This window comes from Ziziphus jujuba, chromosome 7 (genome assembly GCF_031755915.1).
Source record: "Ziziphus jujuba cultivar Dongzao chromosome 7, ASM3175591v1".
In the NCBI taxonomy this organism is placed as follows: Eukaryota; Viridiplantae; Streptophyta; class Magnoliopsida; order Rosales; family Rhamnaceae; genus Ziziphus; species Ziziphus jujuba.
In genome coordinates this window covers 17,482,216-17,500,719 of record NC_083385.1, presented here as the reverse complement: position 1 = coordinate 17,500,719, position 18,504 = coordinate 17,482,216, and the positions used below count along the sequence as shown (strand labels likewise).

The 18,504-nt window shown below is 29.3% G+C and overlaps 1 protein-coding gene across 1 annotated transcript; it reads left to right on the top strand.

Moving 5' to 3' along the window:
- Window positions 1–3,471: 3,471 nt before the first annotated feature.
- LOC125423885 (transcription factor MYB92) lies at window positions 3,472–5,246 on the top strand. The gene is made up of 3 exons (XM_048479637.2): window positions 3,472–3,697; window positions 3,870–3,999; window positions 4,109–5,246. Exons 1-3 carry the CDS (start codon window positions 3,565–3,567, stop codon window positions 4,932–4,934), a joined length of 1,089 nt encoding a protein of 362 aa, XP_048335594.1. The 5' UTR covers window positions 3,472–3,564; the 3' UTR covers window positions 4,935–5,246.
- Window positions 5,247–18,504: the final 13,258 nt, after the last annotated feature.

Here is an 18,504-nt window from a genome sequence, read left to right as displayed (position 1 = left end):
CTACTAACTTATAATATATAGAAAACATAATGATGTAGAAAATACTAAAGGTCCCCCCCCCCCCCAAATTGGAGTGAAATCTGTCTTTGGTGTGGTACAAGACAAAGTAGAAGGGGACGAAGAGCATCAACAAATGCCATTGACGCATTCTTTACAAGCAATTAGAAAGAAAGAATTATGTCTTTGGGATTTCAAAAGGAAGTTGAATATAGAGCGCTTGCCGCACCAACTTCTTCTCTAACTGGCTCTCGGGTCAAATGGGTCACATCCTCTCATGTCTATTTCTTCGTGTAAGTTTTCATATTAAACCCCAAGGTCGTTTTTTTTTGACAACCCATTCTGTTGATTTTATTTCTGTGATCTATTAATTAATTAATTAATTAATTTGGTAATCACTATGTTTAATTAATAATTTTCGGCTATTTAAAAAAAAATTAATAATTTTCGGCTGGTTAATTAGATCACTTGAGTATTTGATGATCTTGGTACGTGTCAGCCCAAGTGTTGGCCTTCTTGCATCCAAATCCATATATAAAGAAAATTCAATTTGTAAAAGAAAAAATTGAGAGAGAGAGAGAGAGAGAGAGAGAGGGTGGTTATGAGAAAAACGATGGTTAAAATAAGTAATGCCAAATCCATTCAATGATAATGATAAATTATAATATAATAATAATAATAATAAATAATGTCAAATCATAAAAAGTTCACATGAAAAACAACATTTAAAAGCATTTTCAATAGCTTTATAGATTATTAAGCATAAAAAATATAAATATTCTATTACAAATTTTTTTTTTTTAATGATTCTGTCCAAATATTATATGTCAATTTAATATGGTAAAAAAAATATAAACGTTGATAAATTGACAAAAAATATAAATAAACATTAGTCTATCAATTTTAGACGGTTAGACAATATACTTAGCAAAATAACAATAATAATAACTATTATTATTATTATTATTTATTTAAAAAAATAAATATATACATCTTTAATTAATTAAGATTTAAATAAAATCATTGAAAATCGATTTTAGAATTATAAATTAAAAATTATTTCAACTTTTATGCCTCATAAATTGTAATATATAAAACTATGAGAGATGTTTTAAGATGAAAAAGAAACACATCCCAACTATTAAAATACATGTTAGGCATTCAAGCTCTTAGGAGTTAATTACGATTAATTAGATTCCTGACACTAAATAATGTACATAGTATAAACAAGCTACATTATATATAATATTTAGGCAACTAATACAACGTTAGCAATCTTCTTTTCAAACCCAAATTAAAGGGTTGATAGTCCTCAATGAGAATATGCTTCATGCTTACATACTGTTGATCATTAAAAAAAATATAAACTTTCTATTTTTTTTTATTATTATAATTGTTTTGCAACCATTGTTAATGTATGTTTCGTATTTTATAGCCACCATTAATTCATAAATTAAAAACTTCGGAAATCCCTCAACCTTAGAAAATTAAGACTGAAGACACCGGGCATGTATATATATACATTATTAGTGACATAATACATGTTCCTGTGATTAATACAAAGAAATGTTGCTTAGATGGAAAAACAAAGAAACTGACATTTAATTTGTGTTTAACCAGAACAAGATTGAATTCCTACATGTTTTAAAAGCTTAAACGCTTAAAAAATGAATTCATATGTGTATCTTACACAAAAGATTGACAATCTCTAAGCATGATTAATCAAAACAGGTTTGTGTTTAAGAGTGGTTAGCGTAAGCAAATAACATAATATTATCAAGCCGAACACAAATTAACATTCTCTATTAACTTAAGTACTCCAAATTATACAGTAAAATAGAGAAGTGAAAGATAGAAAAATGAGACAATGTGGTTAACTAAAGATGAATAGGGGATCGAAGAATCATAAATTGTAAAAAAAAAAAAAAAAAAAAAAACCATTAGATAATAATTAATTTGGATATTAATATATAATTTGTTTGATTGTTGTATTAATTTGCAATATTGGAAAAGAAGGTGATGAAACCCAGTTGAGTTGAGTTGAGAGTTGGTAGAAATGAAGAGGGACCCCATGCATATTTTTCAATTTGTATACGTAGAGAGTTTACGGCAGCCATGCAATGAGTGACGAAACAAAAGGTCCTCTCCTTTGCGTGCATGGAATAGGTTCCTCTCACCATCCATGACGTGCCATCTGTTCCTCTGATGTTGACTTTTCATGCCCTTTTAGTTGCCTTAATTTTTTTTTCCCCATATTATACTGATAAGAACGAAGAATTGAAATTCAGATTATTATTAAAAAAAGCAGTAACTTTAACCAATACATTATATCCAAAAGAATTTCTTTTGCCTTAAGCTATGTGCACATCCAAAACCCCAACAAATGCTGTTAATATATATTTCTATTTAATTTCCATTAGCACATTGGCATTATGATGGTTGAAAATGAAAAATGGAATTGGCTCGTGTAATCAAATCTCTACTAGAAAGAAAAAAAAAAAAACATTAACCAAGTTTGGAATTCATGACAAGATTTGAGAGTTAGTGTGATTTTTAAATGCTTAATTAAAACCACTTTCATTTTTTCATGATTAATTTTTAGAAAATCACCAATTTAGTAATTATAAAAAATTGTTAATTAGATAATTATTAAAAAAATTACTTTTTAAAGGATAAGTGAATCCTAATAATCATTCCCATATGAGCCCTTAATTAATTTGGTACTAGTTAATTTTATATGTTTGTTCATTGTGAATGCATATATATGATTCGCTAAAATATCTTATTTGATGTAAAATTGAATTATTATTATTTTAAAAAACTTAACTTTTGAGAAAAGGTGACAATTCAATTTAGCTTATTCAAGTTGTAAATTCGATAAGCTAATCAAATAAAATAAAAATGCATTGATGAATTCTTTAATTTGCAACGTATATCAATCACACAATTCAGAATTGTTATCCCCTCAAAAAATTTGTATTTCTACATTAATTAGTGCCGAATGACCTGCTCCAATATGACATATTCCAACTTCTGGCCTAACATTATCAAAGCAAAACATTTGTAAAACTGATATGGTGAATTTTAAAATCCTTATGATCATGTGCATGATGATGATCAGTACTAAATATGTAAAAGATTAGCCATATTCCATGATCAAACTCTTTTTTCTTTGATATATCTGTGTGGGCCATGGATAAACACATATACTCAAAAATCATGTGGTCCATCTATACATGATTTGATCAAGATGTACATCGACAGGTATTACCCCAAAAAAAAAAAAAAAAAAAAAACAGATGTGCATTGACAGCAACTTTATAATAATATTTTATACAAACAAGGACTTACTTGGAATTTGAATGTGGAAAAAAGGGTGGTGTAGTTGGTTTGCAAGCATGTGGGAAACTAGCACGTTGGTCACCTTCTATGTTATTGGGAGGACATAAAAGCATACATGTGGCTTCTGAAGACTATATATAAATAGAAAGTTGTAGCCGATGGTTGGATTGGAGGGAGGCAGCCCAAAATAGAAAAAAAGAAATCTTCAAAGGAAAGTTAAAAAAAATGGGAAGATCTCCTTGCTGTGATGAGACTGGTCTCAAGAAAGGCCCTTGGACACCCGAAGAAGATCAAAAGCTTGTTAAGTATATTCAGAAACATGGCCATGGAAGCTGGCGAGCCCTCCCTAGACTCGCAGGTAAGTACTTAAAATCTATTTAGTTGAATTAGTATTCATCCCAAAAGCATAAATCTCTCTCTATAGGTACTTATTTTATAGTTGAACTGTCATTTTCCTCAAAAGCTTAAATTGCTCTCTCTCACTCTCTTTCTCAACTAATGGTTGATTTTCTTACTGGTTTAATTTCCAGGGCTTAATAGATGTGGAAAGAGTTGCAGACTAAGATGGACGAACTATCTGAGGCCGGATATTAAAAGAGGGAAATTTTCTCAAGAAGAAGAACAAACAATTCTCAATCTTCATTCGGTCCTTGGAAACAAGTAATACAACAAATTTAGAAATAATTTTCTTCTCCATTTTGTATATAAATTATACAAACTTAGTCTAAATTAACCTTTATTTATTTATTTATTTTGTTCCTATTTGTAGATGGTCAGCCATTGCAAGCCACCTACCGGGTCGGACCGATAATGAAATAAAGAATTTCTGGAATACCCATCTGAAGAAAAAGCTAATCCAAATGGGTTTTGATCCAATGACTCATAGACCAAGAGCAGATATATTCTCAAGCCTGCCTCATCTTCTAGCTTTGGCTAATTTCAAGGAGCTTATGGATCATCCTTCTTGGGAAGAACATGCGGCGAGACTCCAAGCTGAAGCTGTTCAAATGGCTAGGCTTCAATACTTGCAGTTTCTCTTTCAACCTCCTCCAGCTAATGGAAACACACCAACCAGTACTTTTACTGATATGGAGACCATCAATCTTCTCAACTCCATATCTTCTAATTCAATCAAAGATGGTTACTCGGTTCTCGGTTCGGTTCATTTCGAATCCCCAAATGGGTCTTCTTCTCTTGGAGGAACTACTTCTGCAAACCTCCAATCTATCCATGATTCTGTTTCTTTCTCTCATCTTCCTGATTTGTTGCAAATCCCTTGCACTACTAGTACTACTACTAATAGCACTATTAGTCCTCCTCAAACACCGGTTGTGATGAACAAGATTAACAATAGCAATATGGTTCAAGGTCCTGAATCAACACCATTAATGTTCAGCCATGGTGGGTCAGAAAACTCTCCGAATTCGCCATGGTTTCCATCCCCATCTCCGACTTGTTTTACATCGCCGCCGACGAGGAATACCTCCATCAGCAATTTGGTTGATGCTTGCAGTACTTCTAGCTATGGAGAAGTGGCTCCTTCTGTCTGGCCTGACCTTCTCCTGGACGACTCTTTGTTTCATGAGATGGCCTAGTTTCAGAGTTTCTGTAGAAAAACCCCACCACTCCCTTTTTTTTTTTTTTTTTTTTTTTAATGTGTATCATTATGGTTGGCTATATATACGTACAATATGTTTAGTACTTTATACTATATATTATTAATCCTTCCTTCCAAGGTGAGAGGTCTTAGTTTTAGTTTTAATATATATTTTGTTTTTTGTGCACTTCATTTAGTCCTGTTAGCTAGCTAGCTGAGTTTGTTTGAGACATAACATGTACTTGTGTTCATGAACATGATTCATGAGCGAACTAGCCAGGATATGCCCCCCCCCCCACCAAAAAAAAAAAAAAAAAACATTTTCATGTTTTCGAAACAGTGCTCTCCGGTTGCACACATTTATTCCTCACATATATTCCTTGCAGGTTCCAAGTCTTTCTTTTTCGTTTATAACGGATAACTATTTATGGATAACTATTAATTATCTAATTAATAAAATCACGTAATTGTAAACATTTACAATTTCTCTTTATAAATCTTTTACCATATTATTTTTCACCCTTTACTTAAATGGGAAAAATTATGTAGAATATAATGTGGCAATTGGATGCGGCCAAAAATGAGTATGAAGCAGTGTAAGAATTGTAATTAATAATTGAGTTCTTATGCACGTAGACATTTATTGGAGCCTATAAAGTATCAGCAAATATATATAGGGTGATGAATAAATAATTAATCATCTCGTGCTTGATTGTTTGAATTACGTATAATTATGTCAAGTCAATTGTTCAACTTCTGAATTCTGAATGTTGTTTTATGATTAGTAATCATAAGTATCTATAAAGACCAAAAAATAAAAATAAAAAGTAAGTAGTATATCTATCATTCTTCTTTTATTACACTAAGCTAATATGTGCTTCCTTGAAATATAACAATAATGTGGATTGGCAACACTTCCATTATGCAAAATTAATTCCTGAAAAGCACATGCAGCTACCACAAGGTCACAACAAGAAGCTGGGAATCAATTTCTAAAATGAATTTCATGTTCCATAAAATAGAGGATTTTTTTTTTTTTAATGAAAAAAGGATTTTTTTAGTACAGTAAAAGACAAACAGGTTATTCTTAAAAATCCCTTCAAAACACCCACTCAATTTATTGATACACGGTACTGTCTGACATATGTTCACACACGAAACTGGTCTGGTCTCTCTTTTAGTCTTCTTTATTTTTATTTTTATTTTTTTCTTATTTGGTTTCACTTTCTTCCTCTACTTTTTGTTTGTTATTTGTACAGGTTCTATGATGTGTAGGTTTATATGTAAATTAATTAATACTTTATTATAGTTAGTGGGAAATATTTTCTTATATTTAATTATATAATTTTAAGAAATGAAGAAATTGGACCAAGCTTTTCAACTTGCACCAGCTACCAACCACTCTTGTGGATAATGGGGTCAGATGGAGCTGATGGATTTTTTTTTAATTTGATTTTCAACACAATAAAATTAGATTAGACTCTCTTTTGGCTTTAGAACATAGACATAAAAAGAGAGTTGACCAAGGCTCAAGTGTCAAACAAGTGACGTAAAAGGATTCTCAATGATAAGAGAAGGACCCCCAGTAGTTAAGACTTAGGAACTAAATTACAGTTTAAGAATTCTCCAAAACGACTTTATTGCCAAAAAGCTAGCTATTTCAGTAGCCTACCCTATGTGTATTGCTAATAAACAAGTTTTTTATTTTTATTTTATCGAATCACTAATAAACTCTTATTTTTATCTAAAAAAATAATTTCTTAATTTATATGTTTAATTTATTTTTTTCTTTTTATTATTATATTTGATTGAGTACATAAATAATATACGCATATATATATTCTTTATAGAACAATAATGGAAAAAAACAAATAGCAACGTTATATGTACTAAAATATTTAATAAATAATATATATTAAAATATTATTAATTATTATATTCATATAATTTAAATATAAAAAAATAAATACTTCAATAAATAAATAAATTATAAAAATAAATTAATTAAATATTATTATATTATTTAATAAATATTCTAATAACTTTGATATTATTAAAAAACAAACGAAATATTAATATATCCCCTAGCTGAAAGATTACTTGTAGAGGGATATTATATATTGTGAGGCATGTCAAAGAGCTCAATTGAAATAATCTAAGCACATATGGGCCTTTTGGCTAGCTGTATGCCAATGCCCTTAGCTATCTTCTTCTTCATTTTTATTGTTATTATTTTAGTTTTGGGTAGGAGTGCACTATGTCTATGTTTTAGGTTGTCTTTGTAGGGGATTGGTCTAAAGCAGACAGTTAATTTCGAAGATTAATTGGTTCACAGGATAGGATCAGATTCATTGGTCGGAAAGGTGGTGCGTGCCTGAGGGGGAAAAGCGGGTCGTATTGATTAGTCTACGCTCTATAGAGATTTCCATTACATTAATTATTATTATTATTTTGTTTCTATATATTCGTAGGAATTTCATCACCGACTTTAAAATTAGGATTTGAAAATTGTTATTTGTCGTAATTGCCAACTTCACTGTTCCCAAAACACAAGTTATAATAGCTTTTGACTTAGTAGTAAAATAATTAGTTCGGTAATTTAGATGAGTTATATACTATATGTAGCTCCGTTCGCTTTGGAATAATCATCATCTAATTATAAAGATTAAATTAATAAGAAAAACAACGTCCTTTTTTTTTTCTTTTCTTTTTTTAAAAATTACTGTACGTACTATATATATATATATATATATTACTTATTATAAATTAGAAGAGGAGACACGGTATTTCACATTTTATATTAACCACTTTTATACGCTTGTCCCATGGATAAGAAAATTTTCCAATTGTTATATGAGGTGTTAATATAGATAAATGAAACCTTTAAAGGAAATTGATCAATTAAAATCTAAACAAATAAAATATAAACATTTCATTCATCATTTGATAAACATTTTGTTAAATTTTGAATGCGTTTAGCATTATTCATATGTGTATGTTACTAATTGCTATATTAATATGTTTTACCAACTTAGAATTATGTTCTACAAAATCAAAAAAAATTGGGGCACGCCTTGATATATGAAGCTCAATTTTATTATTGAATGAATTTTCCAACAATAAGGCAATCATATTTCTTTGCCTTAATTTTACTATGAGATTATTATTATTATTATTATTTATTTTAGGCTTCTAGAATCACTTGTTGATATACGAGGGTATCAAGATTTTTGTATGTGTATATATAAATGTACAAATTTAAGTGTGTGACATATATATACAGGATAAGGTTTAGATATCTAGATTGGGTGAGGAGTACGTTTGTACCTCTTAAATTCAACCAAAATTAGGTAACGTGTCCTGCGATGACAACTACATTGGGTTGGATCACGTTTACAAATACCTAAGAGTAGGTCTCAAATGGATTTTGTAATATTTGACTTAATTTCATTACTTTGACATGAATATACCGGTTATATATTATATTATATATATGGTTATTTTTAACTATTATTATTATTATATTGGATTGTTTTTAAGATTCATTGAAAACAAATTTATTTTAAAAATTGATATTTAAAAATACATAGATGGATCATATGAATCTAATAAAATATTAAAATCATAAAATAGTAAAATAAATACGGCATGAATTTATATAAATCCGAATTCATTGTTAAATTTCAGTTATTAAAACAATTTAATAACTAATATAGAAAGTTTCAATGGAAAACATCATAATGGTATTAACTTGAAAGAGAAATAGTATATATCACCAACGGATGAATGATCACTAATAAAATTTATATGCCAAATAGCAATAAATAATTACCATTAAATGTTTCACTTTTAGAATTTTAAAATAAAAATTAATAAAATTAAATATTTCAATTAAAATTTATTATATAAAATAATAATTATCACCATTGATGACAAATAGCAAAACTCAACATAAAAATTCCTATATTATATTTTATATGTTGTTTCCTTATTATAGAATCCACATGATAATATTGTATTAATACAAACTTATAGGCATGTCAACATTTTAGATTTAATCAAAGATATGCTCAAACCAATTAAACAGCTGGAAAACAAACTGGTTTTCTATGTATTTTGACATATCATCTTAACTTTTGAATCCAAAAATGTATAAGAAATGAAAATTATTTTCTATATATTTAAAATGGAAAGGGTGGAGCAACAAATTAACACCTGGTTTAATTGTCTTTGATTAGTGTCAGGTTTTATGGAATTCTATTTTAAAATTTTTTGTTCTGATCTTGGAAGGATTCAAACTTATAACTTCTGTCTTAGGCCTCTGGACTATTTACAAGGAGAAAAAATTTATGGCATTATATATATATATATATATATGGGATTTTTTATTTTTATTTTATTGGAGGTGGAGGGATTCTATTGAACTCTGTTTATTTATTTATTTGAAGAGAATCGACTCTATTTTTTTCTTTTTTTTTAACCAAAAAAATGATAGTAATTAGGCCACTAGATATTAGCACAGCGAACATTCACAGCTCCCCAATTGAGGCACATTAGATGGGAGACATGCATCAAATGTACTTAATTCGCACTTTAACTGGACAGTAATAAGATCTCAATGTAATTGGTCTATTTAACAATAGTGCGAACTACCTAACGATAAAAGTTATTATTTTCTGTAAGGATCACTATTGAATTCTCTACCTCCAATATCAAAAATGAAAGAAAGGGTCTATTAAAAAATCCATTGTTTTATAAAAACAGAAATTAAAAAATGTGACATTTTAAATCAAAATAAAAATACTTAATTAAAATGTGCACAATATTTATTAATTTATTTTGAACTTCAGAGTCAATTGGTATTGTTGATTTCAAATTACCTAATATATGACTCACGTAATTGTGGATTCTTATGGTTTAGTTTGTACTATATAATTTTGTGCTATGAAATTGTACTTCGAAAAATATTCGACTAAAGTCTTTAACACTTGTCTTCTCTTAGGTGATAAAATAATTATTTCCTGAGTATGACTTTTCTACATATATAGTATGACTTTTCTACATATATATCTAGCCACTATATAGTCATAGACAGTAAATCTAAAAGTCAGCTAAAGGCTGCTATCGTTCAATTTACTATTTACCCACATATATAATATATGTTTATATTGATGGAAATTAACTTAAATGACTTTAGGTTTATATATATATATATAGGTACAAATATATTATTAATTTTTCTTTTGCTAGGATTAATTACTTTTTAATTAGTTGCTGAAATGTGTTGTCAAACAATTGAAATATTGAATAGAAAAATGTCGGAGGACAAACAATTATAAAACAATAAACGAACACAGAATATTCATTAACAGCTGAAAATCATAATCTCATTAGTTGAGGATGATTTTCAATAATTACCCATCCGTACGACGACAAGCTTATGTGTGCAATAGAAAATGAGACAACAAGAACAAAGATGGATATATTTGGGTGTGGAATTCTTTAAATGAGTTGGTATATTTCGTAACTTAATTTCCCAACGAGGGATTAAATACTGTAAAAATAATTAAGATTATTCCAATTTAGAACTAAGATCAAGGGTTTTTATCATCTATGCTCTTCAATTATTAAGTTTTTGTATTTTGATATCTGAATTTATTTATTTATTTATTTTATATTTTTTTAATATTTTACACTTTAAACTTCAATTCTTTTTTGTACTTTAGTCTTTTAACCCTTTTTTTTCTTCTACTTTTTAATGGTTTTGAAATGTGTAATACATTTACTATAATAATAAAATTACAAAATTACAAAATTAGACAACGATAAAAGACCTGTGTAAGTTGCATTTAATGTGGTGCATGCCTTAAAATTATTAAAAAGTATACAAAATTTGATTAAAGAACTAGAGTGTGAAAAAAAGGACCAAAGTGCTAGAAAAACATCATAGACCAAAGTGCAAAACCTCAATATTGAGAGGCATAGGTGTTAAATATCCTAAGATCAATTTAACCTAATATAATCTAAGATTAATAGAGAATTAGATGCCGTGTGAGAATTAATGATTAAGAGAAACACTTGAAATCGGTCATCAATATATGGTGATGTAGCTGTTGATCTAATAAGTCGTTTTGAGTACTAAAAGCCTTATTTCAGTCTGTTGTGGAAAACAATGGAGAGAATGATCATTTCAGAAAAAGTCAAGTTTGATGGTCATATATTATTCGTTAATTAATTAATAAAAAGCAAAATGTCAACATTTCTAATTAAAACTTTTATGCTACTTAAATTAATTAGAATATTAATATTCGGATCAAACTTTCACCGCCTAATCCTTCTCCTTCCTTGGATGATGACCATATAAATTATTTTATTATTATTATTATATGTAATATTCTTTATGATCATGGACATTTTCATTAAAATCTAAAATTCAAAAGGGCTATTTACCAAAAAAATTCAAAAAGTGCTACTAATTGATAATTATTATAGCATGTCATAAAATGTGTACTTTTTCTTTGCAATGTCGATATATGTTCAAGGGGCATGACTTTGGTTGGAATAAATAATTGTAATTTAATTATGTTTGTTTTTCCTACTGAAATTGATTAATATTATTAAACAATAGTCTTTTTTTGATAAATTATTAAACAATAATCTTGTCCTTTATTAAGCCTAACCATGTGGACCTTGACAAAATTAACGACTATATTCTGTCTAGGTTTGAGCTAGCATAATATTTTAAAGCTCTTATCCAGACCTTGAAAATAAGATCATAAAAAAAAATAAAAAATCAAATGACTATATCCTTGACTTTTAAACATAGTTATAAGGGTCTTGCTAATTAAGTTAATTTAATTAATTCAAAATAATGTACTTTGAGTGGCTGATAATATATTATATCATAATCATAAGGGATTCCTTGTTGTTGAGCGTAGTTTATCCGGGTTCAAAGTGCCCATTCAAATTACTGGATTCCTACCCTAACCCAAACCCGATTCCATAATTGGAAAAATGTACAGAAATAATGCTATAGGGTATCGTTTATCAAATGATGCTGTGAATGTGTGGTTTTTTTTATTCATTATTTTTTCTTTTATGGTTTTGCATTTGGATTTTTACTAATCCATTTTAGAGGTTCATTTATTCAAATTTAAGTTATATTAATTTTTTGACAAATCATTTTATTATATTGTTTAATAAATAAATTCAATAATTTGATATACAATTTAAGGTATGGGAATGATTCCTAAAATTCATTTCCTCCTTAGAAAATGATTTCTCAAAAATCACCTAATTTGTATTTTTCTAAAATCATCCATTAGATAACTTTGTGAAAACAAAATTATTAAAAATGATTTGAAAGAAGTAATGATTTTAAAATCACTCTGAATCGGATATTTTAAAATTTTTAAACACTATCTTATACAGGCCTAATTACTTTTAAAAAAGAAAAAAAAGAAATATAATAGGACCCACAGTCTTACAATCATTCACAATGATTAAAGTTCAGTTTTCTCCATGTGAATTTTACTTGATCTACGTACATATATAACTTGTATGATCAGCATATGTATAATATATATATATATATTTCATATCCTATATTATTGTTTTTCGAAGTTTAGATAAAAAAATTATACGAGGAGAATATAAATTCTAAATTATTCACACAACCAATAAAATAATAAAAACATATCCAGATAAATGATGATTTTGTAAAAAAGATGTATAAATAATAGATAATTGATCTGTCAGTCCACAATATAACCGCAAAAAATTCATCAAATTAAGACTCGTGTAAGAACTCAGTGGTTAACACACCACAACTCGGCCAATAGGCGCTGGGTTCGAGTTTTAGGGAGAAGGGGATGCCTGGGACATAGGAAAAAAAAAAAAAAACAAAAATCATCAAATTTGATATGTATAAAATGGTGGACGAACTTTCCTGTGAGCCACATATCATTCGGCCCAAAGGGGACATCCATGCATCTAATGTTTGTCCAAAATTGAATGGCTTGGGCCGAAGGATCTACCACGTATCAGTGCTTCTTTTTACACAACTATTATTACTATTGGAAATTGATACATTGCATGAATTTTATTGGAGTTGATATTTTATATCCTAAATTTATTTTTTTTTTGATATTTTACATTCTGAATTTTATTTTACTTGCATTGTTAGTCCATCTGTAAAAAATCCAAAAGGAATGGACCACGTGCATATGAAATGAGACTTCCAGAGTGGTATGTGATGTCTTTTTGCCTTTACCAACAAAATATATATATATATATATATATCTTTGTTTTGGTTTGATATGAGAGAGAGAGAGAGAGAGAGAGACAGGGAGAGAGAAAGAGGAATCGATCTTTATCTTCATGATCAACCAATTCATACCCAAAAAGGAGAAGAAGTTCTTAAATCATACACTGAAAATCATACGATAAAGTCTGGTGAGTACAAAGAGACCATTACTATCACATAGGAAAAACCTCATATATATTCATGTATGGTGATGGAACTACAGAAATAATTTTCACCAGAAGGGGGGAGAACATTATAGTCTACTGGCCTATACGCTTCTTGTACCAAACTTATTTTAACAAGCCTTAATGTCCTACGTTTAAAGATTATCCAAAATGAAGAAGTAAAAATAAAAATAAAGACTAGCCCACATGCTCTAAAATCCCAATCAGATGAAGAGGATCAGATGAAGTCGATCCTCCCGTGTGTGTGTGTGCGTGTATAAGTCATTCACCTAATATGCAAGTACAATTGGTCACTTATAAGGATGTGCTAATAAATTTTCTATTAGAATCTCACTCATCGACTTTTAAATGTTTTTAACAATTGAGATTTAAATATATATATATATATATATATGTATATATATATATATGTATATATATAAAGCTTTATATAAGTTTAATAAGATATTAAAATTCTAAAACGATAAAATAAATCTTGTTAAAATTTATATTTAATTCTAAATAAATCTATTAAATCTTAACTCTTAATAAATAAAATATTGATGAAATATGCATATAAGCCTATGACAAATTCTACAGGTTCATAGAAATGTAACATCCAAGCAGATCCATATGGGTGCTCTGGAAGCAAAAGCAATCAAGAAATAAAGTTCAAAGAAGCTTGTTGGTTTTGACATTAAGCCAATCCATATGGTGCTCCGGAAGCAAAAGTAATTAAAAAATAAAATTTAGAGAAGCTAGCTGGTTTTGACCAAGCAGAGGAGAAGGGACTTTTACAATCTTGTATGCACCATGGAAGCTATTGATGTTGTCATTTTGAACCAAGCTTGAGTTGAACCGTTCAAGATCATTAGAAGAGTCTCTCTTGTATCTGATGAAGGCCTGCCATAGAAAGTTTATTTCTCTCTTTAAGTTCTGTCCTGTTGTAAGGGCAAAAGGAAGTTAATCTCTATAGTTTGTAGTTGTTGTTGTTGTTGTTTTTTTTTTTTTTTTTTAAATAAATAAATTTTTTACTTTTATTTTTATTTTATTTATTTATTTATTTTTTTACCTAAGTTTCACCAAAAACCTTTTTTTTGTTTTTTTGGCTGGATTGCATTCTCCCACTCGCTCTTTCTCAGTCTAATCGACCCCCTCTCTCGCTCTCTCTCTCTCTCTCACAATCCGATTAAGGAATCACACCTTTCATTCTTTTATTTTTATTTTAGAGAGAGAAAAATAGTGTGAGAGATGTGGGTGTGACCTAAAGCAAGTGAAAAGAATTTGCTTACCTCTGAAAATGCATTATGTGAAAAGCACATGATTAATTCTTAAAAGTTATACTAGAAATTTTTTTTTTTTTTTTAAGATGCAAAATACTAGAAATTTTTTTTAAGGTCCAAAGTACTAATTCTAATAAAATTCAAATGTAATAGTGCAAATTTCCCCTATTTTAATTTATAATTATTTAAACTTTCTCAGGTAAATTTACCTAAAAACCTTTAACTATTTTATTTTTTCTATTTACTCAACTGATCTTCTCCTCAAGAATTAGATGCAATCGTTACTCCACCTTATTTATCTTACGTGGCAAGAGCTATTTATTTTTTGAGAGATAAACAAATAGATTATATAGGTGTTAAATATTATTTCATGTTTTCTTTTTTTAATTTCTCGGATCCAAAAAAATTCTCAAAAAAATATGGAGGTGATTTTGCCGACCCTCTGAAATCTGAATCCTCAAATCCGAAGTTGCCCCTCCTCCTCCATACACACATCTATCGTGTTGCCGTAATCGTTTCACGACAGACATCGAATAAGATTTCATCTTGACAAGCCGAACTTGTCGTCAACAAGGTTCCTCCCAAACTCTTGAAACATTTGCCGGTCTCGCTCCGGCGAATGTAATCGTCAAATCCTACTGCTGCTTGGGCCGCTACGGTGCCATATAGAACCTCATGGCTTTGCTAGACAGCGTTGTTGTGAGCCAGTGCAGAATGATGGTGACAACGGGGTAATGGTAGCTTTGTACAGTGGAGTTTGGAATTCTGATGATGCTACAAAAAGCGTTGAAGCACTGGCATTAAGGAAGAACGCAGGACTTGAAAAAATTTCTGGGTCAATTTGATTTTCAAAAACTTTTATAATCCATTTGAAAATTTAAACATCCTTCCACAGATAGAATGTTAACTTAATTACAAAAGTTTGGGACTAGAAAAAATTGTTCTTTCTATATTCATACTTTTCATTTTCCAAAGTACAATCTGATATGAAAATTTAAATGACATTTTGCTTATGTGTTAACTTGTAAATGAATCTTAATACCATATTGTTAGGAAAATATATGTAGAAGAATAAATATGTAAATATATATGGATAAAATAAAATTAACGTAAAAAAAATTTAAAAAAAAATCAAAATAAATTAGAATTTGTCTGTTTTGGAAATTTAGTAAAATTTTGATGATATTATCTTAGGTCTATATGGTATCACAGTTTTTTTAAAACAATTTTTGCCTACTGATGTACATGTTTTGTGACAATCGTTTTCCAGGATATAACAACTTTAAAGATCTTAGACATCTTTAAACTTCCAATATACCTTCATTTTAACACATATAAAACTTAATTTTTTTCCTCTGCATTTAAAATTATACTCTCCTCTCTGTTTTTCACGTTATTCCTCAAAACTATTTTTCTCTGTAAAACCTTTTCAACTGACAAGAACGTAAGTGCATCAAACTCTCATCACATATATGTGTTTTCTTAAAACTCTCAACACAGATTTTATTTTTTATCCAAAAAACATAATTTTCTCAACATCAAACTGTCAGGGAAAAACTCAGGCCCACCAAAATTAGGGGAATTTGGCCCAATACCCTTGTTTTAAAGGCTCTAATGAAAACTACCCACCCGTTTCCAACCTTTTTGGTTTTACCCTTCTATTTTCAAATATCCCCATATTACCCTTTGCAAATGTGAAAAGGAAGAATGAAGATGTAAGGTTACGCTATTTTTCCCCTAAACGGAGCACGAAGAAGAAGAGGAAGAGAAAGTGAGAGAGAATGGCGAAGCGTTTTGGGACAATCAGAGTTCTTCAGGAGGAGGAGCGAGTGGAGGAAGCATCCAAGGCTCAGCAATCAGCTCTGTCATGACCTTCTCGGTCTTAGCCTCAGAGTCGACGAGCTGGTCTACAACAAACTCCTCCTTCCTCTTCTTCTTCTGCTTCTTCTTCTTCTCACCACTCTTCCCATTCCTCTGCTTCTCACTGACTCACTGAGACAACTAAAACAATAACCTCATCAGGTGACGATGATCATTCAGCCCCCTTAAATCTTCTTTTACTTTTTGTTCCGTTCAGTTTTTTGGGTCTGCTTTTACTTTTGTTTTTATTAGCTGTTCTGGAAATTTTGTTGATTATTACAATTGAAAATTTAAGTTAATGGATCTTATACATGGGATATAGTAATTATTAATTACTGAACTTGTTTTTAGAATGCTATTATTTTTGGGTTTTATTATTTGGGGCCAAAATCATATGCATTTTAACTGTTTGTTGATATGTTTTATTGGGTTGCGTGTGTGTGGTAGAAATTATATAATGCTTTTGCTCATACAAATGAAGAGAAAATTTTAGTAGTGAAGCTATTCCATAACCTGTTCTGTTAAAGTCTTGGATGTGTCTATATGCTCAGATCTTCCTAAGATCTTATTATTGGCTATTTCCTATACGTCAATTACGAATTTCAATCTCCAGTTCCTCTAATCTAAGAAAATTTTATCATATATAAATACATGATATGTTGATATACTTTTAATTGGTATTTTAGGATGATGGATCTGTTATATGTATATTTTCTCTTTCTGGAAGTAATGCCCAAGATGGACATTTAGCTGCTGGTCATAATGGTGTAAAGCGTCAGAACTATAAGTTCTCATCTGTTTTACTCTTTGATGTGGTTAGTATTTTTCTTGAGAAAGTTCTTATTCTCTTTGGTTTCTTGGATTGGTTTAAATATTCTTCTATTTGCAATTTTCAATATTTTGGTTGCTACTTTTTTGAATTTAGATATTAGCGGATTGATGCATTGTGGATTTTCTTGTCACATACACCTATCAAAATCAAAGAGGGAATTGATATGAAAGATTCTCACATCCTTGAAATTTGAAATCCAATAATCTGATAAAATTTAAGTGTAATATTTTTGTAAAAAAATGTTTAAATTTTTGATTTTATCAAGCATTAACTCAACATGGTTGTTTTTTCAGAGTCCATAGATTTTGTTTGATAGTATGCCTATTTTTCTAAAGCTTTAATACATGTTTTGTTTCCCTGTCTAGCTACTTTATCCTTCTGTTACTAGCCTTCTGTAAAGGAATTTTTCTGCGATACCTACTAGTATAAAAAGGTCACATTTGTTCTTTTCAGGTCAAACAACCAAATATTTTATCATTCCTTTATAGTATGGAGACTAAAACTTTTTGTGGTAATACGACAAAGGTTGCTATCTATATTGTCATAGAGCATGTTGTTCCACTATTAGAAAATATCAAGGAACTAAATTTGGAAGGTACATAAAGGTATAAACAATCTGGTCTTCCTGGTTGATATTGGTTGTTTGATTGGATTAATCTGATTGCATGATACATGTAATTCTTCTTGTGCTAAAAAATGTTTAAGGTGCTTGCATTAATGGTGATAGCATATGAAGAATCTTGGAGAATTTAAAACTACTCTTTGACTTTTTCTTTTGAAAATGGGAAATCTAAATCAATATTAGCCACCCGTTTAGTAGGTTATTGGAAACTCTTCCTGGCCAACTTGGTTTCTTTGATTCATTTAGAGAATATGTTCTATCAGTGTGATGTTAACTTTTGTTTTAGTGCTTCTCTTTATTTAAAAATTGAAATTTCCATCTAAATGCAAACAGTAACACGTAATATCTTTTGGTTTCTTTGTATGATTGTGCATACATAGGACGTGTGCCAATCCTGTTTATCACCATCTTGAACAATTTTGTAATGATCCTATTCAGAATGGTTTTCAGTGGTTTGGCTAGGAATATAGATTGAAGAAAATGGAGAGGAAAGTGAAGTAAT